Genomic DNA, 23,391 nt, shown 5'->3' on the forward strand with positions numbered 1-23,391 from the left:
AGAACAAGACTCCATCTCAAAAAAAAAAAAAAAAAAGAAATTGAATGTAAGGCCAAGTGTGGTGGCTCATGCCTGTAATCCCAAAACTTTGGGAGGCCGAGGCAAGAGAATCATTTGAATCCAGGAGTTCAAGACCAGCCTGGGCAACAGTGTGACCTCATCTCCATAAAAAATAAACAAAACTAGCCAGGTATGACTTCATACACCTGTAGTCTCAACTACTCAGGAGGCAGAGGTGGGAAGATCGCTTGAGCCCAGGAGATCCAGGCTGCTGTGAGTCAAGATTGTGCCACTGCACTCCAGCCTGGCTGACAGAGCGAGACCCTGTCTTAAAAAAGAAAAAGTTGAATATAAAAAGTAAATCTCTAAAACTTTTAGAAGAAAATATAGGAGAACATTTTTATAATATTGGGATAGAGAAGGCCTTTGTAAACAAGACATAACTCCCAGGAGACTCAAAGGAAAGGATGAACAGATTTGGCTACACAACATTTTTTTTTTTCTTTTTATCTGGCTACATAACATGTTAAAACTTCTGCAACCAGTCAGAGAATATCAGTGAGTGAAGGAGGCAAGAAGCATGAGGTCCCTCGGGGGGCGGGTGCATACTCACTGTTGAGCCCCTCCTTGTTCATGATGGAGCTGCTGCTCAGGGCCTGGTAGTACTGCTGGTTGCTCATGAGCGTGTGCATGCCCAGGATCGCTGCAGGGACAAGGAAAGGGCCCGTGATGCGCCTCTGCAGTCTAAAGAGCCTCCTAGGCACCCACACTCCAAACCCTGGGAACTCTGGCTCACAGAAATGGCAAGAAACACTTACATGAAGAATCCAGAATTTTATTTTACTTTTACTCTCACCTCTGTTGATGTGACTCTGAAATCTCCAGCCCCAACCCAGGCTGCTCTGCCCCTGGCCTCTGAGTCCCTGATGTCCTGCTAGCACATCCAGCTCAATGTGGCCAAACCAGAATGGCTCTTTCCAGTGACAACCCCTTTTTTTAGAAGGGTCTCTTTCCAACTCGTCATCCTGCCTGTCCCTCAGGGTAAAACCCCAGAGCATGTCACACCTTCTCCTCGCAGGCCCATTCGGCTGCCCCAGTGCCTCTCAGATCCATCCCCCTCCCATCCCATCACCTCCGTCCTCGTGGAGGCCTGATCATTCCTGGGCTGTATCGCCACGGCTGTGTCATCACTGGTGCCCTGGTCTTGGCCTCTTCCTCCCAGCACGCAGCACAGAGCAGCCAGACATGCCAACCTGACCTCATCACTCCCATGCTCAGCCATTCATTCATTCAACATGTACTGAAGCCCACCCCAGCACTGTGTGCCAGGCTCTGGTGGGGACAGTGGAGAATAAGAAAGGCCGAGTCTCTGCTCCCGGGGATGAAAGTGTGCTGGGGGAGAGAGGACCCAAGCAAGTTCCCATGCAGTGAAAAAGCAGTGCAGGGTGTGGTGAGTGTGGTAGAGGAAAAGTTCAGTCCTGAGAGAGCATAAAAGAGGGACTTGGGATGGGAAGGCGGAGTAAGTGTTGGCCAAGCTAAGAGAAGGGCAACAGAACATTCCAGGCAGAGGAATGCAGGTGGGAAAGCCTGGAGGTTCTGAGAAGCCATTGAAGGCATGAGCAAGAAATGAGATAGCCTGACCTGAGTTGTGACTACTGTGTTGAGAACTCACTAGAGAAGGGAGAGATGGACATGGCTGCAGAGCCATGAGGCTGTTGCAGCTGTCCGGATGGGAGGATGGTGGCTCGTACAGCCAAGTCCAAACCCAGAGCCTGGCTTCACAGCCCCACCCCCCCACCGGGGGGCCCCATCTCAACAGTGTTGTTGCACTCCCCGTCCCAACAGTCTCTGCTCCAGCCACACAAACAGTCCCTGCTTTTGCTAGTGCCCTCCTTTCTGTGGGTGATTCTCTGCACCCACTTGACTTGGAATTTTAGATAAACAACACATTTTTTTTTTAGCATAAGTAGGCCCCGTTCAACCTTGGGTCATATTTGTTGTTCTCTGAAATCTGAATTCAATTGAACATCCTGTATTTTATCTAACAAAAAAAAAATCAGATCTCCCTCTCTCTCCTTCAAGACTGGGAGTGACCCTTCCTCCTCCAGGGAGTCCTCCTGGACTCCTCCTCTCCCTCTGTAGTTCTCCCACAGCACCTGGTGTATGCCTCAGAATCTACTTGGTGTTAGACATATCTAGATACACGTGTGCTTCTCCTACTAGACTGTAGGCTTCTGGAGGTCAGGGAAGGATATTCTCTCTTCTACCTCTCCCTGAATATGGTATTTGGCAAATATTTGGTGATAATTTTTTAAAAATACCCAAGTCATTTCATTAGACATGGTTTCCTGTTAGAGAGACAACATGGGAACCCTTAATGAAGAGTCAGGAGACCCAAGTTCCAGCCCTGACCATGCCCGTGATATCAGTGTGACCTTGGGCAGTTCCCCCGCTCCGCCCAGGCTTCAGCCTCCTCTTTCCAATGAGGCATGGAGACGAGACCAGTGGCTCTCGGTCAAGGCTGCACACACGGATCCCCCGGGGAGCTTTAAGAACATTTCAGTGCCTGTCTCCATCCTGGACCAACCAATCAGAATCTCTGGAGATTCTTTTTTTTAATCTCCTCAGGTGATTTTGTTGCTCAGTGCGAGTCGAAAACCACAAGACAAGATGATCTCAAATTCCCTTCTGTTTCTCACATTCTAAGATTCTTCTCTGCTAAAATTAGACTTGCTTGTTCATCACTAAGTGAACTGGTGGGGAGAGAGGCATCTGCATTTTGTCGAGCTCTCGGGGTTTTAATTTAGGCTGCGTCTACGTGGGCAACAGGAGCTGAGGCCTGAGTCAGCAGCAGGTGAATCAGATCACCACGAATGAGTCCCATCCCAGGGCAGGCTCTCGCAGTTCCCACACAGCAGCTGGTGGGGGCGGGGTGGGGGGAGGTTCTGGGATGTGCTGGGGTTTCAGGCTTGGAAACAGTTCGTAAAGGTTGTTGGGGATCACATGAAACATGTAGCCTCATATGGCTGGCTGGTGTGGCTTAGAGTATAGGGAGGTGGAAAATAGAAAGTGCATTTGGCACACAGATGCCAGCTTCCTGTGATAGTCTAGAAAGAGGGATGGAGGCGGCAAAGTGACAAGAGACAGGAGACCAAGAGAAAGGAGACCTGCGTTTCAGTCTGAGCCTCGGTATGAATTTTCTGGGTAACGCTGTATAGGTCACTTCCCTTTTAGTGGCGGGGGGCTCAGTTTTCTCACTTGTAAAATAGAGTGTTTGAACTAATCTCTTACCTACCCATAGGATTTAGCCACACAACAATTTCTCATGTTTTTATCCTGTTTGACTTTCACAGTAAGTATCCAGGGGCTGGGCATGGTGGCTCATGCCTGTAATCCTAGCACTTTGGGAAGCTGAGGTGGGTGGATCTCTTGAGACCATGAGTTTGAGACCATCCTGGCCAACATGGTGAAACCCGGTCTCTGCCAAAAATACAAAAATTAGCAGGGTGTGGTGGCGTGCACCTGCAATCCCAGCTACTTGGGTGACTGAGACAGGAGAATAGCTTGAACCTGGGAGATGGAGGTTGCAGTGAGCCGAGACTGTGCCACTGCACTCCAGGCTGGGCAACAGAGTGACACTCTGCCTAAAAACAAATGAACAAACAAACAAAAAGCACCCAGGGCATCTGTGGTAGACTCCCCACCCCTAACTTTTTCAGCAAGCTCAAGAGGGAAATGGTTCGCCAAAACCATATAGCAAGGACCCTCGTGGCTTTTAAGCTAGTATTCTCATTCACTAGATTACCAGCAGTTCTAAACTTCTAAAACTTCCTCTTGACTTCGGTGTTCTAAGGACAGATAACATGTATTCTAGGATGTTACATATGTTAATAGCAGGGCTAAGAATAAGTAAAACCATTTTGTGGCTCAGAGAAAATTAGAATTCCAAAAAGGAAGGATGAAAAGAAGGAATGAGGGAAAGAAGAAAGGAAAGAAGGAAGGGAAGGGCCTAGCTAAATTTGCATTGATGGGCAGAATGCCTGGGGCTAGTATTACCTTCCACCAGGCCGCCAGACCGAGGCACAAAACCGAGACTTTCTCTCTCACTTGGTTTTGTGCCACACCACGTCGCCAGAAGTGAGTGACGGCAGAAAACAGCACATCAACATTGCCTGTTGCTTCATTCTTTGTAGATACTGGCAAGGCTGAATTTAGCACTGGGGAACTGGATTTTTTTTTTTTTTTAAGTCTAGATCTTCCTCAAAACTCAAAAAGGACTATTTTTGAACTCTGAAAAAGAACATTGAGTTCTGTTTCCTCTCCCTGCCTTGGCAGAGTTCGCTCATTTGGTAATTCCACTCAGGACGCAGGGAGATAACAGCACACATCCCCAGCCCCTGCAGCTGCCAGCTGCTCAGGCTGGCTCTAGGCAGATGGCTGGAAGATGTTCTCCTACATCTCAGGGACAGGTGGGAGAACTGGCTCCGGTCCAGGACTTGGATGCAGTTGAACTGCTCCTGGATAAGATACACCCTGCCACTGGTAGGGTAGCCAGACAGGTGCCTAAGCACATGGAAGTAGCCAGAAGCCAGGGGGTGGTCTGGCTAAGCCTGCCTCTGATAGCTGCAAGACTCCCAGGTTGCCAGCTGCCCTTGGGGGTGAGTGGCCAGAGGCTGTCCCATCTAAATGATGAGTCTCCCTACCCCACTTCCTTCCTGGGTCCTGCCCCACCTGAAAGGTCCCTAAAGGCCATCCAGCATCACCTCGCTGAGTGGGCAGGGGAGGCACTGGGAATTGCAAGGGCTTCCTGACTCCCAGCAGCTTCTGACCTACAACCCAAGGCTACGCGCCAAGAACTTAGTCCCGCCAGGAACTTGTGCACTCTGCTTGTCACCCAGCAGGGAAACTTTTAATGTTGAAATCTACATGTTTAAGGGATAAAAGACTTTATGGTTTCAAAAAAAAAAAAAATACATGCTTCTGGTCTGTCCTCCTCATCAGCTCTTGGGCCTCCCAAAGTCAAGAACTGGCTCTGGTTCATCCTAGTGTCTAGGAGGTTGATAATGTGCACTGGCTCAATCAGCAGACAGGTGAATGCATGAGTGATGCACCTCACCTGTGTCACACCTGAGTTAGGAGGGCACACCTGAGGGTGCCCCCCAGGCTCCTAACATCAGCAGATAGCAAGCCTGCCATGCCACCCCTGCAGAGCACACAGCTCAGAGGGGCCTGCCCTTCCCACCCAGAACAGCTTCTCCTGCCGCTCCCGAGTCCTGGACCTTCTCCACGCCCGTCCTCAGTGCTGCTCTTCTGCTCCTAGGCTCTTCTCCACAGCTCCTCCTGGTCTCCCCAGCCCCACCCTCTGGACCAGTGCCCCCCTCACACACTGTCCTGATTCTGTTTGAGACTCAATCTCATTTGTCACTTCACACATGCCTGGTGTTTGTTTAACGTGGGCTCTAAGAGGGTGAAAATTGGGCTGTTTTCTTACCATTCTTTTGCCAGGGGCTAGCCAGAGACTAAATGGATGGCACTGACTGTGTGTGAGTGGGCAAGCAAGGGCTGAGCTGATGGCAATGTTCCACCTGGAGAGAGGCCATACCGACTACAGGGGACCTGGATGCCCCATGTCCTTCTCTCCCTACTCTTCTTCCTGCAGTGAGTCACCCACACTCGTGGCCCCAGCCACCCGCTCCATGAAAAAGGGCCCCACCCACCCATCACTCTCATGGGCCTGCTCTGCCCAGCACTCCCAACACCATGTTCGAAGTCCAGCCTGCATCTCATGCGGAGTCTTTGAAGTCAGCTCTCGGCGAGCACTCCTCATCAGCCACCCAGCCTGTTTTCTGCTGCCTCCGGCCAGAAAGCCTGGCACCATCTCAGCTGCTCGGCCTGTGAGCCGGCACCAGGAACCGCTGGCTCTTGGTGAAGCTGCATCTCAGATGCAGTCCCACAGCTCTGCCCAGGTCTCAGCCTCCTCCAGGACCTGCCTCCTCCCTTCCCCCATCCTGCAGAACACTGCTTCCTCTCCACTCAAACCCCTGCTGCCATCTAGCTCTCCCACATCCCCTAGTCGCAGGTTTCATCTCTGGTGTGGCATCCAGAGCCTTTCCTGATGTGACCCCCTGTCCTCAGCCAGCTTCTCCAGCCTTGCCTGTCACCCTCTGCGCTCTGTGTCCTCCCCTACCCTGAGGGCTTCAGTCAGGTTACACGGGTGGTGACACTGCCCGTCGGCCCTAGAATGAGGCTGCCTGGGTTTAAACCCTTTGGGCAAGGCATTTAACCACACCTTGCCTACTTTCTCCATCTGTAAAATGGGGACAGTAATAGAAGTGACTTCATAGGATTGTTTTGGTCAGTAAATACAACAAGGTCTTGAGAGCAACTCACATAGCACCTGGGACATGGTAGGTGGTCAACAACGTTCAGTCCCTCCTTCCCCAGGGATGCTGCCCCCTTTCAAATGTCCAACATCAAATGACAGGCATCCATGCTTAGCCAGTTTCCACTGGTGTAGACTTACAGCTCCCTTCTCCTTCCCAGACATCGGCAGGGTATTGTGTCGTTAACAGATAATGATAAATAGCCACGCCAAAAAAAAATTAAGAGAAATAGTTTCAAGAAAGCAACACAGAAACCTGGCACACGGTTGCAGCTCTGTTTTGGCACAGGAACTACAGGAGCCGGAGGTTGTGACAGTAGTCATTTGATAATCCCTTGGAGCTGCCTAATGAGGGGAGTGACGTCATGGAGGGTGATTGGAGGAGAAAGTCCACGGTAAAAACAGCCCCAGCGTCAGTCAATGTGGAGATGGCACACCAAGCCATCAGCTGCGTCCCTGCCTCGCAGACTAACCCAAAGTCAAGGGACCCCCATCAGGAGATGGTTTAGTTGAAGTGTGACATACAATATATGGGCGCAATGGAGGATCTACTTGACTTGTGTGGTTTCTGACAGGATAAATTTCTACGCTAGCAAACTAGGTTCCGGAGTTAAGCACTCCCTTCCCACCTGGGTGAAGCACTCACTGCTTCTGTACTTCACAGTGAACAGGAAAACTATTCTCTCCCAGTCCTGATAGCCTTCAAGCCACTGCCCTTTGTCCCTCTTCAAATTTCCTGTCTCCCGAGGAAAGGGCTCTCTGGACTTGGGGTCTACACATTGGCTCTCTGCATTCACTCCTCAGGTCCCCCAAACCTGGCTTCACCTGTCACCATCCAGAGTGCCCTTTGGGTAGAGGTGAGTCTGCTCACTGCCCCTGCACATCTCCAGCAGCTCCCCCACCCCTGCACAAAAATCATCAAAGTCATGCACAATACCACCCACAAGACACAGAGGGCAGCTGTGGCCGGCCAGGTTCCCAGTGCTCTTGCCCCACGGCTCATCCCCGCCGTGGCCTCTGGTCTCACATGCCTCTGAGCCTCCTGGCCAACCCTGAACCCTCACTCTGTCTCCATGGCTTCTGCACCTGATTCTGTCCATCTTGATTTGGACTTTGGTTCCCAGCCTATTTGTGGCTAACTGATCCCCATTCTAGCTTTGCCCCATTTCCACGATTTGACACCCCCACTTCCCGCTGCCAAAGGCTTCTACAAGGGTCATATGTTCTGCCTGGAGCTTGCCAACACTAATGATGCCCAAATCTCTATCCTGAATGGGAACCCCCTGTAGCACTCCAGACCTTCCTATACAACTGACCCCACTTGGGTGGCCCACAGGCGCCTCAAATGCCACAGGTTATAAACTGAACTCCGTATCTTCCCTCTTCCTGCTCCTTCGTTGCCATCTGTCACTAATGGCACCAACACCACTTAGTGTCTGAGGTTACCCTGCTTGACTCTTCTACCTCGCTCTCATAGCCAATCAGTCACAGGCTCCCCTTCTACCGTCTCCCCTGCCCACCTGCCTCGAGCCTCTCCTCACCCCACCCACCCTGGGCTATGATTAGCAGTCTCCAAGCCCGCAGAATAAAAACCCACCCACTCCCTGGGTCAGGGAGCACAGTAGGTGGGGAGTGTACAGGGTGCTGGATGTGGCCAGAGCCTGACCCTCCTGGGGATAGAACACACAGCAATGGGACAGGGACTAGACAGGAGTAGCACTGAAGCAGGGGGCGGGGAAGGACTCTGAATATCAGGCCACCTTCTGAAGTTTCGGGGTAGTTTGTGAAGATTGTATGGAAACACACATGAAGATGGAGGGTGTAGGGCAAATATGCAATATACAAGGGTGACCCCTCAAAGCCCGGCTCACTGAGCTGACTGCAGGCAAAGTGCAAAGTTGTAAAAATCGAGCCCTTAGTAAGCTTCCCAAGCCAAAGACACCAGAGGCCCTCTATCTCTTTTCCCTCTATCCTCTCTTCCCAAGTGGCATGGGCAGGATTCAGTGCAAACGGCTGGGAAAGGGCACCTGTGGGCTCTCCCTGAGGTACAGCCACGTCCCTCTGGGATGGGGTCCCATAGCAACAACAGATGGCCCCGTGGTGTGATGGGCTCGGGTGGTTTTATCTCTGTTTTCCCTGTTTTGGTTTTTGAGAATGCATTTTTATTTTAACACACTCTCGGTTTCCTCTAGTTCTTGTTAGAAATAGAGGAGGTGTTCATGCTGAAATGAGCCCTACAAGGTTCCCTGCAGATGTGGGTCAACTCCGTCTGGAAGATGTGGAAAGCTCCTGGAACGCCTCTTACCTGCAATGTCACAGAGTTCTGCATCTGAAGCATTTGCCAAGGCTTCCTCCAGCTCCGGTTCCAGCGTCACACTTTCCAGCACGGGATCCATTGGCTTCTGCTTAGGAACCCAGACCTTTCCTGCAAACACACAGGGGACCTGTTAATGGAGTGGTTGCAATAGGGCGGCCTCTGGAGATGGCCCTGCATGGACCACTGTACAGCCCTGTGGGTCCCTCCGTGCTGAGAGTCCTTTCAGGTTTCTCCCTCTAGGGACCAACTCCCAAAAACAGGAATCAGGGATCTCCAACACAGCACCCTTCACACTTGAAAAGAAAGATTTTATAACTCGGTCCAAGCCAACTACCCTCTATCAAAAACATTGGTCATAACCAAACAATCTGTAAGTAGGAAAAAAATACAAAAGAAAAATATAATAGAATGTCAGGATCTGGGACACCCTAACCAAAGGTTCTGAGACCTTGAGAAATGAGAGAAAAATGTATAAACATTTCTAAACAAACAAATAAAATACGAAAAGGGAGCAAAAAATGCATCCTTGCCTCATTACCATATTTTTTAAGTGTCAGATTCATAATGGAATAAGGGGAGTAGAGGTACCTATGAGGATGGTCACTGTCATGTCCACTCATAGGAACTGGTGAAGAAATTACGGTGCATCCATACAATGGACTTCCAGCAGTTAGCAGAAGGACGATGGAGATTGCTACTTACTAAGGAGCATGCCTAGGACAAATGTTGTGTGATACTGCAAGTTTACAAAGTAGCACGAACAACTTAATTCCATTGATGAGAAATTGCATATGTATATTTATTTATGCAACAATATTTATTGAGTGTTTCTTATGTGCCAGGCACCTTTCTAGGGGTAGGGGAGAGTAGCGAGTAAAATCCTCAAGAGCTTCCAATGTAGTAAAAGGAGACAGATAATAAACATATAAAGATATGGAAATGGTACCAAGCATTATGGAAGGAGACAAAGCAGGACAAGGGCCTAGAAGATGCCCGGCTGGGGAGTGGGTGGGGGGCACTGCTGTTTTGGAAAGGGTAGTCAGAGAATGCCTCACAGAGATGACAGACTGTAATCTGGGACCTGACAGAAGTGAGGAAATGAGCCCCTAAGATCAGAAACAAGACAAGGGTGCCCACTTTTACTGCTGCCATTCAACATTGTACTGGAAGTTTCCATCAGAATAAATAGACAGGAAAAAGAAGTCAATGGAATCTAAACTAGAAAGGAAAAAGGAAAATTGTTTGTTTGTAGACGATATAATCTTATGTGTAGAAAACCCTGAATTTCTACACAAAAAACTATTAGAACTAATAAAGTCAGCAATATTGCAGGGTACAAAATCAACATACAAAACTAAGTGGTATTTCTGTACATCAGCAATGAAAAATTTGAAAAGGAAATTTAAAAAGCAATTTCATATAATGCATCCAAAAGAATAAAACTTGGGAATAAATTCAACCAAAGAGATAAAAGACATGTACAATGAAAACAGTGAAACATTACTGAGGGAAATTGAAGACCTAAATAAATGGAAAAATATTTTAAGTTAATGGATTGGAACACTTAATATTATTAAGATGGCAGCGCTACCGAAAGCAATCTACAGATTCAGTGCAATTCTTACCAAAGTTCCAGGAGTCCTTTTTCTAGACATAAAAAAGGCGATCCTTAAATTCATCTGAAATTTGGACCACAAATGCCAAAACAATCTTGAAAAAGAGAAAAATTAGATCACTCATACTTTCTGATTTCAAAACTTACTAAAAAACTAAACTGCGTAGTGCTGATGTAAGGATAGACAGACAGACAATGAAATAGAATTGACGGTCCAGAAAGAAACGAAAACATCTATAGCAAATTGATTTTTAAAAAGGGTGCAAAGTTCATTCAATGGGGAAAGAATAATCTCTTTGACAAATGGTGTTGGGACAACTGAATATCCACATGCAAGAGAATGAAGTTGGACCCCTATTTCACATCATATGTAAAGTTGAACTCAAAATGGAATGACTTAAATATAAGAGTTAAAACTATAATATTCAGGCTGGACAAAGTGGCTCATGATTGTAATCCCAGCACTTTGGGAGGCTGAGGTGGGCAGATTACTTGAGGTCAGGAGTTCGAGACCAGCCTGGCCAACATGGCAAAACCCTGTCTCTACTAAAAATACAAAAATTAGCTGGGTGTGGTGGCGCCTGTAATCCCAGCTACTCAGGAGGCTGAGATAGGAGAACTGCTTGAACCTGGAAGACAGAGGTTGCAGTGAACAGAGATTGTGCCACTGCACTCCAGCTTGGGAGACAGAGTGAGACTCCATCTCAAAAAAAAAAAATATATATATATATATATATATACACACACACACACACATATATATATAATTATTAGAAGAAAACATAAGGATATGTTTCTATGACCTTAAAATTAGCAATGGAGTCCTAGAAATGACGAAAACATTAGCAACAAAAGAAAAAATAGATCAATTGGACTTCATCAGAATTTAAAAGTTTTGTGCATCTAAGGCTACTATCAAGAAACTGAAATGACAATATACAGAGGGGAAAAATATTCACAAATCACATATATGATAAGGTCTAGTATCTAGAATACAGAAAGAACTTTTACAATTCAACAACTAAAGGAAAAACAACCCAATTTTAAAATGGGTAAAAGATTTGAATTAACATTTCTCCAAAGAGGATATACATATGGCCAGCAGGCACACAAAAAGATGCTCAGCACCATGGCTTGTTAGGGAATGCAAATCAAAACTACAATGAGATGCCACTTCACACCCATGAGGATGGCTACAATTTTAAAAAATGGAAAATTTGTGTTGGAAAGGATGTGGAAAAGTGCAGGCCTTGTACATTGCTGATAGGAATGTAAAATGGTGTGGTTGCTATGGAAAAGATGTTTGGCAGTTACTCAAAAAATTACACATAGGCTGTACTATATGATTCATCCATTCCATCCCTAGGTATATACTCCCAAAGAATTAAATACAGGTAGGTATTCAAACAAATACTGGTACAGGAATGTTCAGAGCAGCACTAATCACAATAGCCAAGAGGCAGAACTAACTGACATGTCTATCAGTGGATGAACGGATAAACAATCGTGAAATATCATTCAGGTATAAAAAGGAATGAAGTAGCGATTTGTGCTGTTACATGGATGAGTCTAGAAAACATTGTGCTCCGTAAAAGAAACCAGACACACAAAATCACATATTGTATGATTTCATTTCCAGGAAATATACACAATAAGTAAATCCACAGAAACAGACTGGTGGTCACCAGGGGCTGGGGCAGAGGGAGCCGTAGAGTACTTAACTGTGTAATGGGGACAGGGTTTTGTTTGGAGCAACAGAAGTGTTTTGCACCTCCATAGAGGTGGTGGTGGCACAGTGTTGTGGATTGTTCATTTTTAAATGGTTAATTTTATGTTATGTAAGTTTTACCTCAATTTAAAAAAACCTACACAGCTCACTGTAGCTGTTGATGGAGGATAAGCTGATGGGGGTGCGGGTGGAGGTGCGGGGATGCTTAGGAGGTCGGTGTGGGTGCAATACCAGAGTTGTAATGATGAAGGCTGAGAGCGAGTGGGAAGCGCAGAGAGAAATATCCAGAAAGATCTTCACTAAAATGGGATCAGTGCTTATTTTCAGTGAAGGAAATGATTCTGAATTACTTAGCTTTATTGTGTAAATTGTTTATAGCAAAAATCAATTATCTATCAACAAAACATGCAACAGAATCATTTGGGGAAAAAAATGTATCATAACCTCTGTTAATATCAGATTCCAGGGATCCAGAAAAGAGGAACACATACAAGGAAAACAAAATCCCTAAAAAGGAACTCAAGTATTAAAATGACTAATGCGATGTCTGAGATGAATATTCAATAAATATTTAAGACCTGTGGTTTATTATACCCCACAACAGGTTCCTCCAGTGAGGGTGGCAACCCTGAGCCACTGTAAGAGGGACCTAGACTTCTTCCCTTCGTCTTACTAGAGGCATGTGAATGTGATGGCTGGAGCTTCAGCAGCCAGATAGACCATGAGGACAAAGACAGGTTGTAGGGATGGCAGAATGAAAAGATGGAAAGGGTTGCGATCCATGATGCTAAGCAATATGCCTTACTAGCCCCAGAAAGCCTAAGAACATTAAACTCCTTGATTAAGTCTCTGTTACTTTTTATATTTTCCCCCCAGCGCTTGCAGCCAAATCTAATTCTAATGAAAACATCCTGCATGGAGTTGTATTCTGGTCTCCCCCACTTGAATGAAAAGGCCTCGCTTTCCAAACTTCTCAGGACTTTGTGCCAGTTTATGGCTCTTCCCACATACTATGAGGTCTTGCAGTGTGGGGTGCTGTTTTCCGGCAGCCCAAGCTGACTGTAGGCCTGGTGTGGGGGAAGTGCTGGGTAGAGGCTGGACTGAAATGTCCCTGCACCTGCCAGTCAGAGCTGGAGGGTCTCCTGCCCCACTGGCTCTGAGACCTCCACTTATTCAAGCCATAAGAATTCCACAAACTAGCATTTAAATACTCTAAGATGATAATCACAATGATGAGAATGATGAACCCTTTAGGCTTGTCACTGTATGGAAGTAGAATGAACGCTAACTATTCTCCTTGGTCAGCCTGGTTTTTCATGAAGGGAGTCCAGCTCTGGGAGGCTAGAGAACTTTTCCCAGCTCTGCCCAGTCCAGCGTTCCGTGGAGGAGTGGCAGGATTGTGTGCCACTCAGACTCCCTTTTCATCCCCGACACCATCCTCCAGGTCCTCCCCTGTGAGGGGTGTGGGTACATGAGGAAGTGGACGCCAGCACTGGCTCACCTTGCTTGGTATCCACCCAGGTCTGCTGCCCATCCCCACTCCCTGCCCTTGTCCTCACCATCTCTCCTGCCACCCCCTCCAGGATCCCTCTGACCACACAATACTTTCACAATTCAGAAGCTCTATAATCTAGATGTCCCTTACGCCTCCCTGGCCTTCCAGTTTTCAGTGAAATCTGGATTGAGCTCCAGTTCCCGGGTTTGGAATGGCTCGAAGTCCTCTGCGCAATGTCTAACCCTGCGTGCGTCCTCATTTTATGAAGCAGCTACTCAGTACTGGGCATTGTGCAAATACGACAGCGATACAGGGGTGCCAGCCACAGACATGGACCCGGGGCTCACAATGCTTGCATTCTTGGGGGGTGGAGAGAATGGAAGAGACTGAAAAGAACCAATTAATTACACAACTAATTAATTAGAATTAGTGCTTTCATTTAACGAATATTTATTAGGTGCCTTCTATGTGCTAGGATTTATTAGCTGCTGGGAACAAAATGATGAACAAGACAGATACGGTCTTTGCATTTGTGGAGCTGGCATTCTAAGGAAGTAGTGCACAAGATCCATTAAACATTTATTTAATTTTAACTCATCCATTCACACAACAATTCTCTACTCAATCCTACTATACAGCACGCCTCATGCTGGCTGCATGCTGGCGGTACCACTTGAGCAAAAACAGCCCAAGTGGTTGCCCTCAGGGAGTTTACAGGCTAGTGAGAGAGATGAAAGATAAAGCGATGCTGATAAGATGTGAGTTCGTCTGAAGGACACACACAGGCCCCTGAGTTGGAGAATAATCAATCAGGGGAGTTGGAGAGGGGTTGCCTGTCCTGAACAGAGTAGACAGGGATGGATTCCCTTAGTTGAGACCTAAAGGATAATAACAATAAGACTTAGGCAGCATTCACTTCGGGCCAGATGCTGTTCTAAGCGGTGGACAGAAATCTGAACTCACTTAGTCCTCATTACAACCTCATGAGGCTGGTATTTTCATCGTCCCTGTTTTACAGAGGAGGAAATGGAGGCACAGTGGGTTAAAACATTTACAACTATTCACACAGCTAGTAAGTGTAGTGCCAGGATTGCAACTGAAATAGATCTAGCTCCAGGCTATTTCTAACCATTATATCTTAACAGGCAGGAGGAGTTAGCCATGAAGAAGACAGCATGGAGCTGGGGACCAGGACCATATATAGGGAGTATGTGCAAAGGTCCTGAGGTGGAAAGTTTGAGGAGCAGAAGGAGGCCTGTGGGACAATGGGATCAGGGGGATAAAAGAGGGGGGTAGAGGGTTTGGAGAGCAATGGGAAGTCCTAGAAGAATGGATGACCAGAGAGGCCCTGTCTGTTCCCTGGGACCTTCAAGATGTTTTGCCTCAGGCTGGAGCAGAGAGTATAGAAGGACAGACAAAGGAAGGGAAGCTGCAGCTGCCAGAGAGAGGAACTTTGGAGAAAGAGCAGAGAGAATCCAGGTGGAGATGGTTAGTTCATCTCTAATCCCTGGTTTGCACAGGATGGTCCCTGCTTAGGCCTCATGTCCTGATGTCTTTTTTTTTTTTTTTTTGAGACTGAGTCTCACTCTGTCACCCAGGCTGGAATGCAGCGGCGTGATCTCCGCTCACTACAACTCCTGCCTCCTGGATTCAAGTGATTCTTCTGTCTCAGCTTCCTGAGGATCTGGGACTATAGGATTTGTGTCACCACACTTGGCTAATTTTTATATTTTTAGTGGAGATAAGGTTTCACCATGTTGGCCAAGCTGGTCTCAAACTCCCCTGACCTCAGGTGGTACGCCTGCCTTGGTCTCCCAAAGTCCTGATGTCATTATGAACAGTCCCTTCTTTCACTCTCAGAACTGTCTAGGTTTCCATAAAAAATAATCAGAGCATCCTGTGAAAGGGGGTTTAGGGAAAAGTTTGCAGATTTGAGTGAATAGGACTCCTTTCTCAGTCTACCCTAAAACTTCATGAAATCTACATCATCCACAGATGCTTTTGAAGTTGGGTTTGGGTGTTTTGGCCAGGCAGGGATGAGGACAAGGAGGCCCAGTCACATTTGGCCCAGCACTGGGCCTGGCAGGGCCTGGTATACAGTCAATGATGCATGGCGAGTGGCATATTCATGACAGCAATATTGTTCAGTACCTCGTTTTTCCCCTGTGTAGGGGACCAGATCTTCTCGGTCCTTAAACTCCTTTGCTTGCTTTTCCAAGTGATCCAAGAGCTCCTCTCTTTTAAAGGGGCCCGTGGGCGCCTTGGTGGTCTGATCCTTTTGCCTCAGGCCTGCAGGCAGCAGTGCATTCTACAGTGGAGGTTGTGGGGGGGCAGGAGAGAGAGAAAGAGAGAGAGAGAAAGAGAGAGTGGTCAGCTGCTGAAGACTCGCACTTCTCCAGAAACTCATTATCAAACAGCAGGGACCTCAGAGCTCATGGAATCCATGGTGTCCCTTGTTTTACATGTGAGGAATCTGAAACCCCAGGAGGTGCAGGGGCTTGCCCAAGGTCAAAGGCAGAGAAGGAGCAGAGAGAGGCTGGGACTCAGGTTTCCCAATACTCCAGCATGTCCCTGCCTCTAACATTTTTGAAAACGAGGAGGTGAGGGGTCAAGGCAGCCGACTCAAGCCTGAGCACAGAGGACACTGAAAGAGCATCTGTTGAGGGATGAATATGATTGAGTTGTTGTTTGGATGCATAAAGGTATTTACAGGAGTTGAGTATCAAGTGGTTGGAAAGAGAAGCAGCCAAAGGGGGTTGACCTGGGGCCCTGGATGGAGAGTCAGGCAGGAAGAGGCAGACAAAAAAAAAAAAAAAAGTAAAAAAAAAAAAAGAAAAAAAAAAAAAAAAAAAAAGCTAGAATAAAGCGAAAAAAAAAAAAAAAAAAAAAAAAAAAAAAGCTGGAGAAAGGCCCAGGAAAGCAGCGAGGTGAGCAGAGCCCTGCAGAGCTAAGAGGTGGGTGGGGCATACTCTCTGGGCACAGCCCCTGCTGGCTCTACCTCTCACTGCCTTCTCACCTCCTGACGGGTGTGTGCTCACGACACACTGGTGGTTAAATATTTTGAACGTCGCCCCTGGAGATGGGTATCTCAAGAAACATAACATTAACCAACTGTTCCCTTCTCTCCTTCAAACATAAGCAGGCTTCTAGGTGAGGGCTTAGTACTAAAGCAGATTCCTAATTAGGGGGGATTGGAGTTACCTTCACCGGCTTCACTTTAACTCAGCCCCCGTACCTTAGGGAGTCAAAGGTACAAGCTATCATCCTTTAGCTGCAAGGATGCTCAGAGATCATCTAGTGCATACACTCTCCAACAGGGGAAACTGAGGCCTGGAGCAAGGAAAGATTTGCCCGAGGAGTTTCAGGACAGGTCTACAACAAAAACCAGGGTTCTTCTTCAGATTTAGGGGAGGAGGAAGATCTTCATTTCTAATCGCTGCGTTCTCCCTGTCTCTTCCTGCATTTGCAAAGCTAGCAGGGAGGCTGGTATGGAAAGAACATCACCCCAAAGATATGCACCCTCAAACTGGCTAAGTTGAAGATGGTCTCCCTCTATTGCACCCAGGCTGGAGTGCAGTGGTGTGCTCTCTGCTCACTGCAGCTTCTGCCTCTCGGGTTCAAGCGATTCTCCTGCCTCAACCTCCGAAGTAGCTGGGATTACAGGCGCCTGCCACCACACCCAGCTAATTTTTTGTATTTTTAGTAGAGTCAGTGTTTTACCATATTGCCCAGGCTGATCTCAAACTTCTGACCTCAGGTGATCTGCCCACCTTGGCCTCCCAAAGTGCTGGGATTACTGTACCCGACCCCACCTCCAATCTTTGTATCATCAAAAATGCATATCTTTAGTCACTCTCACAAACTCCAAATCCTTTTCTGAAAGTCCCCTCTTTAAGGGGACTGTTATCAGGCATTTGAAGATCAACGTATGCCTGGCACATAGAGGGATACAGCCTGGGAGGGGATACTACTGTTTAACGCATCATGTTTTAAAAGATGGGCCGGGCGCGGTGGCTCAAGCCTGTAATCCCAGCACTTTGGGAGGCCGAGGCGGGTGGATCACGAGGTCAAGAGATCGAGACCATCCTGGTCAACATGGTGAAACCCCGTCTCTACTAAAAATACAAAACATTAGCTGGGCATGGTGGCACGTGCCTGTAATCCCAGCTACTCAGGAGGCTGAGGCAGGAGAATTGCCTGAACCCAGGAGGCGGAGGTTGCGGTGAGTCGAGATCGCGCCATTGCACTCCAGCCTGGGCAACAAGAGCGAAACTCCGTCTCAAAAAAAAAAAAAAAAAAAAAAAAGGTACTATTTTTTTTTTTTTTTTTTTTTTTTAATAGAGACAGGGTTTCTCCATGCTGGTCAGGTTGGTGTTGAACTCCCGACCTCAAGCGATCCACCCAACTCAGCATCCCAAACTGTTGGTATTATAGGCATGAGCCACCACGCGATGCTTATGCTTTTAACACCACAATGCTGTTTCAGTAAGAGTCGTGGCTGTAAGGTCAGGAGACTGGGCTGTGACCCTGCCTCTGAGAGGGCTGTAAGTGAGCAGGGCCCACCCAGCACAGAGCCCGGATGGACAGATAACAGGCCTGGCAAGTGGTGCTGGTGTGCTTGCAGACAGCTTTAGGCCACAGATCAAAAGAGACGCTAGGAGTTGAAGCTTTTTATGAGAGGACGGTAGGTAGAAAACCAAGGCCCAACTGACTTGGGGTTGGAAGTTTCAGGAACATAAGTGATGCTACACACATCCCAGTTTTCCTTAGGCACTCAGATATTGTCCACCATGATAGGCAGGACAGATGATGCTACCAGGTGAGCCATGCTTCTGTGGGCATGTCCCAGGTTAGATGGGACTTCCTGTAGCTAGCTGTATCTGCCTACTTCTTCTCTTCCATGGCAGGGAGCTTACTGTGATGCAAGAGAGTGAGAGAATACCTCATTGCCCTGCAAATGTCAATGTGTGACTACCCATAATGGATAATCTGAATTCTTTGTGACATGCCTGTACCTCATAGGTGGACCCCACATCAGGCTTCAGCCCTGACTTGGAGTAATAATGATCCAACTGCACAATATTGGGCAAGTCCCCTAAATCTCACTGTGCCTCAGTTTCCATGGTTGTAAAATGTGAATAATGAGAGTTGCTCTCTCATAGAGTGGTTGAGAAAATTAAACAAGATAATGCAGAAAGTGTGCTTAGCATAGTGCCTAACGTAGTGAACAGCCAAAAATGGGTACTTATGGTCACTTCCATTGTTATATAATCAGGTAAAATATATGTTAATAGAAGATTCGTGACCCAAATACATATGTTTAACAGGGAATGCATTATCCAAGTATAAGTTCAAAAAACTAAAACACACAAATATAAAATGAATTAAGCACTGAAAGCAAGTGCTCCTGCTTCTTAGGGATCCCCACAGGGAAGGCCTACAGATTTTCATTACCATAAAGGCTTTTGATGTCAGTAAGATGCTGGGGCACGTTCTGGCCCCAGAAAGGCTAAGTATTGCAATAGAAGAAATCCAGGGGTCGTAACTGAGGGGAGAAGGGTTTGCAGACTCTCATCTCTTTTCCAGTCTATCTGGTAGCAGCCGCAGATATAGTTAAAGCAGAGTTTCTCAACTTCAGCCCCACTGACATTCTGGGCTAGATGCTTCCTTGTCGTGGAGGCCGTCTACCCACTGGAGCTTGTTTAGCAGACTTTCTGCTCTCCATCTCCTAGATGCCAGGAGCACTGTCCTTCAAGTTGTGACAAACAAAAATGTCTCCAAACATTGCCAAACTTCTTCTTCTTCTTCTTTTTTTTTTGATAGAGTCTCACTCTACTGCCCTGGCTGGAGTGCAGCGGTGGGATTTCGGCTCACTGCAACCTCTGCCTCCCGGGTTCAAGCAATTCTTCTGTCTCAGTCTCCTGAGTAGCTGGGACTACAGATGCATGCCACCATGCCCGGCTAATTTTGGTATTTTTAGTAGACATGGGGTTTCACCATATTGGTCAGGCTGGTCTTGAACTCCTAACCTCAGGTGATCCATCCACCTCGGCCTCCCAAAGTGCTGGGATTACAGGTGTGAGCCACGGTGCCCAGCCACCATTTTTCCTTTGAGGGGCAAAATTGCCCCTGATTGAGAACTACTGCATTAAATAAAAGGCCATATAATTATAATATGTTGTATAATAAAGATGTTTTTAATGTATTTCAAAAATATTATTTACATAACATAAAAATATGGCTTCATTTATTCAAGTCTTTATTGAAAGCAGTTGATTTACAAAAAACGAAAAAAGTCAAAGGCCTTTTTTAGTAACTCTAAGCTTATCACATTTTTTAAGTAAATATTGAAAATATCAGCCTCATTAGGAGTTAGTTTTCTTTCTATTAAATGGTATGTTTAACAAAATATCACATGATTTTCAGCTAAAACCCAAAGATAGCTACATATTTTTAAGCTCCTGTTTATCACTTTAATTCGTTTTCAAAAACAGCATGTGATCTCCAATTATATATAAAAACTAACTCAAAAGGAGTCAAAGACCTAGATATAAGAACTAAACTATAAAACATTCGGAAGAAAACATAGGCATAAATCTTTCTGACGCTGGATTAGGCAATGGTTTCTCAGATAAGATATCAAAACAATAAGCAACAAAATAAAAAAGTTGATAACTTGGACTTCATCAAAATTAAAAACATTTGTGCTACAAAGGACACTAGTGAGAAGACAATCCACAGATTGGGAGGAAATATTTGTAAATCATGTATCTCATAAGAGTCTCATATCTAGAGTACATAAAAATCTCTTATAACTCAATAATATATGACAAATAACAAAAATGGGGCCAGGCATGGTGACTCACGCCTGTAATCCCAGCACTTTGGGAGGCTGAGGCAGACGGATCACTTGAGGTCAGGAGTTTGAGACCAGCGTGGCCAACATGGAGAAACCCCATCTCTACTAAAAATACAAAAATTAGCCAGGCATGGTGGCACATGTCTGTAATCCCAGCTACTCAGGAGGCTGAGGCACGAAAATTGCTTGAACCTACGAGGCAGAGATTGCAGTGAGTCAAGATTGTGCCACTGCACTCCAGCCTGAGCAACAGAGCAAGACTCTGTCTCAAAAAACATATAAAAATAAAAATAAAAATGGGCAAGTGGCTGGGCACAGTGGCTCATGCCTGTAATCCCAGCAGTTCTGGAGGCCAAAGGGGGCAGATCACCTGAGGTCAGGAGTTCGAGACAAGTCTAGCCACATGGTGAAACCCCATCTCTACTAAAAATATAAAAATTAGCCAGGCATGGTGGCACACATCTGTACTCCCAGCTACATGTGAGGCTGAGGTGGGAGGATCATTTGAACTTGGGAGGTGGAGATTGCAGTGAGCTGAGATTGTGCCAATGCACTCCAGCCTGGGTGACAGAGCTCCATCTCACAAAAATAAAAATAAAAATAAATAAATTTTTAAAAACAGCCAAGTGATCTGGATAGACATTTCTCCAAAGATGATATACAAATGGCCAATAAGCTCATGAAAAAAATGCTCAATATTATTATGCATTAGAGAAATGCAAATCAAATCCGGAATGACACACCATTTAACAGTCAGCAGGATGGCAATAATAAAAAAAAAAAACACAGATAATAACAAGTATTGAAGAGACTGCAGAGAAACTAGAATTCTCATACACTGCTGGTAGGAATGTAAAATGATACAGTTCTTTTGAAAAATAATTGTGCAATTTCTCAAAAAGTTAAAGTTACTATATCATGCAACAGTTCCACTCCTTGGTGGAAAAGAACTGAAGATGTATGTCCACCCAAACACTTGTACACGAATGTTCATAAGAGCGTTATTCATAATAACAAAAGTACAAACAAGTCTACTAGTCATAAGCTGATGAATGGATAAACCAAATGTGGTATATCCATACAACTGAATATTATTCAGCTATGAAAAGAAATGTAGTACAACATGAGTGGCCCTTGAAAACATCATGCTAAGTGTAAGAAGCCAGATACAAAAGGCCATGTATTATACGATTCCATACAATATATATGAAATGTACAGAACAGTCAGATCTGTAGAGACAGAAGGTAGATTAGCGGTTGCCTAGGGCCGGTGTTATGGACTGGAATGTGTGCCTCCAATTCATAGGTTGAAGCCCTCACACCTCAGAGTGATATATTTGGACACAGGTCCTGTAAGGAGATAAGTGAAGTCAAATGAGGTCATAAGGGTGAAATGATCTGATAGATAGAATTGGTGATCTATCCGATCTGATAGAATTAGTGTCTCTATAAGAGGAGACACCAGAGGGCTTGCTGCAACACCTCCTTCCCCAACCAGTCACCATGAGAACACACCGAGAGAAGGCTGCTGTCTGTAAGCCAGGAAGAAAGCCTTGACCAGAAGCTGACCCCTGGAGACCCTCTTCTGGGACTTCTAAGCCTCCAGAATTGTGCAAAAATAAGTTTCTGTTGTTAAAGACATCTAGTCTGTGGCATTGTGTTAGAGCAGCCTGAACAGGCTAATAAAGCTGGGAAGATTGAAGGGAGATGGAGAGTGACAGCTCATGGGCATGAGGTTTCTTTGAGGGGTGATGAAAATGTTCTGAGATTGATCATGATGGTTATATGACTCTGTGAATATGCTAAAAGAACAAACCATTGAATTGTGCGCTTTAAGTGGATGACTGTATTCTATGTGAATTGTATCTCAAAAAAGCTGTTATTTTGTAAATGGCATATGTCATCTATGGGAGAATGACAGAAGTGGCTAATGCAGTCACTGCACCAAATGGTCATGGACAGAATGCTGAGGACAGAAGGCTCTTCATGTGCCAGTGGGTCACAGTGATGCTGAGACTGGCCAGACTAGAGATGGCCACATTTCAAATACTGCCTGTTTCACAATGTGATTTGCCTTACTATGCAAATTAGCTGTGGAGAAGTTAAATGAACCTGAAAATACTGCCGTAGATCTCTCACGATTATTAGAAGCTAATACTGACTCTCAGACCCACGCTACCGCATAGGTGAGGAAAAGAATTTTCACAACCATTCTGTTGTTGGCTCTGACCAGGAGAGTATTTGGTGATTGTGTATGCATAGAAATGCATCTCTCATTTCTTTATTTCTTATTCATTCAATAAACATCTGCTAAATAAATGCTACATGTTCAGGCAGTGTGTTAAGAGGTAGGGCTATGACCCCACAAAGAGAAATTAAAGATTTTGGAGTAACCAGGGAGATGGGAGGTGAATGGAGAAAGTACAGTAAAATTAGAGAAAAGTCTTTTTTTTTTCTTTTTTTTTTTTTGAGATGGAGTCTTGCATGATCTCAACTCCCTGCAACCTATACCTCCCGGGTTCAAGTCTTTCTCTTGCTTCAGCCTCCTCAGTAGCTGGGATTACAGGTGCATGCCACCATGCCTGGCTAGTTTTTTATTTTTAGTAGAGATGGGGTTTCATCGTGTTGGCCAGGCTGGTCTCAAACTCCTGACCTTGTGATCCACCCACCTCAGCCTTCCAAAGTGCTAGGATTTCACGTGTGAGCCACCACACCTGGCCTAGAGAAAAGTCTTAATTACATGTCGTTATTCACTACACACTTGGTAATTAAGATCCTAAAGAGAAGGGAAGGTCTACTTTACTGAATAGCAAAGAAGAATCTATAACTAGCCTATACATTACATTTAAAGGTATACTTTCATGGTGCCTGTGAGAAATTGAACTCATTTAACCTTTAAGGAATTTAAATCTCAAAGTGTGCACAGGATAAATTTGCTGGGCAAGTGCTTTTTTTTTTTTTTTTTTTTTTTTTTTTTTTTTTTTTTTTTTTTTT

At 45.8% G+C, this 23,391-nt stretch overlaps 1 protein-coding gene across 1 annotated transcript in view; it reads right to left on the reverse strand.

Annotated features, from left to right (window-relative positions):
* TMOD1 (tropomodulin 1) overlaps positions 1-23,391 on the reverse strand; it is a 91,488-nt gene that overhangs the window by 30,530 nt on the left and 37,567 nt on the right. Inside the window, exons 3-5 of the mRNA XM_017527855.2 lie at positions 15,690-15,846; positions 8,688-8,807; positions 614-703 (exon numbers count right to left, since the gene is read on the reverse strand). Coding sequence (XP_017383344.1) covers positions 614-703; positions 8,688-8,807; positions 15,690-15,846 — 367 coding nt within the window. The remainder of the gene's footprint in view (positions 1-613; positions 704-8,687; positions 8,808-15,689; positions 15,847-23,391) is intronic.

Source organism: Cebus imitator, unplaced genomic scaffold (assembly GCF_001604975.1).
Source record: "Cebus imitator isolate Cc_AM_T3 unplaced genomic scaffold, Cebus_imitator-1.0 Scaffold51, whole genome shotgun sequence".
NCBI lineage: Eukaryota > Metazoa > Chordata > Mammalia > Primates > Cebidae > Cebus > Cebus imitator.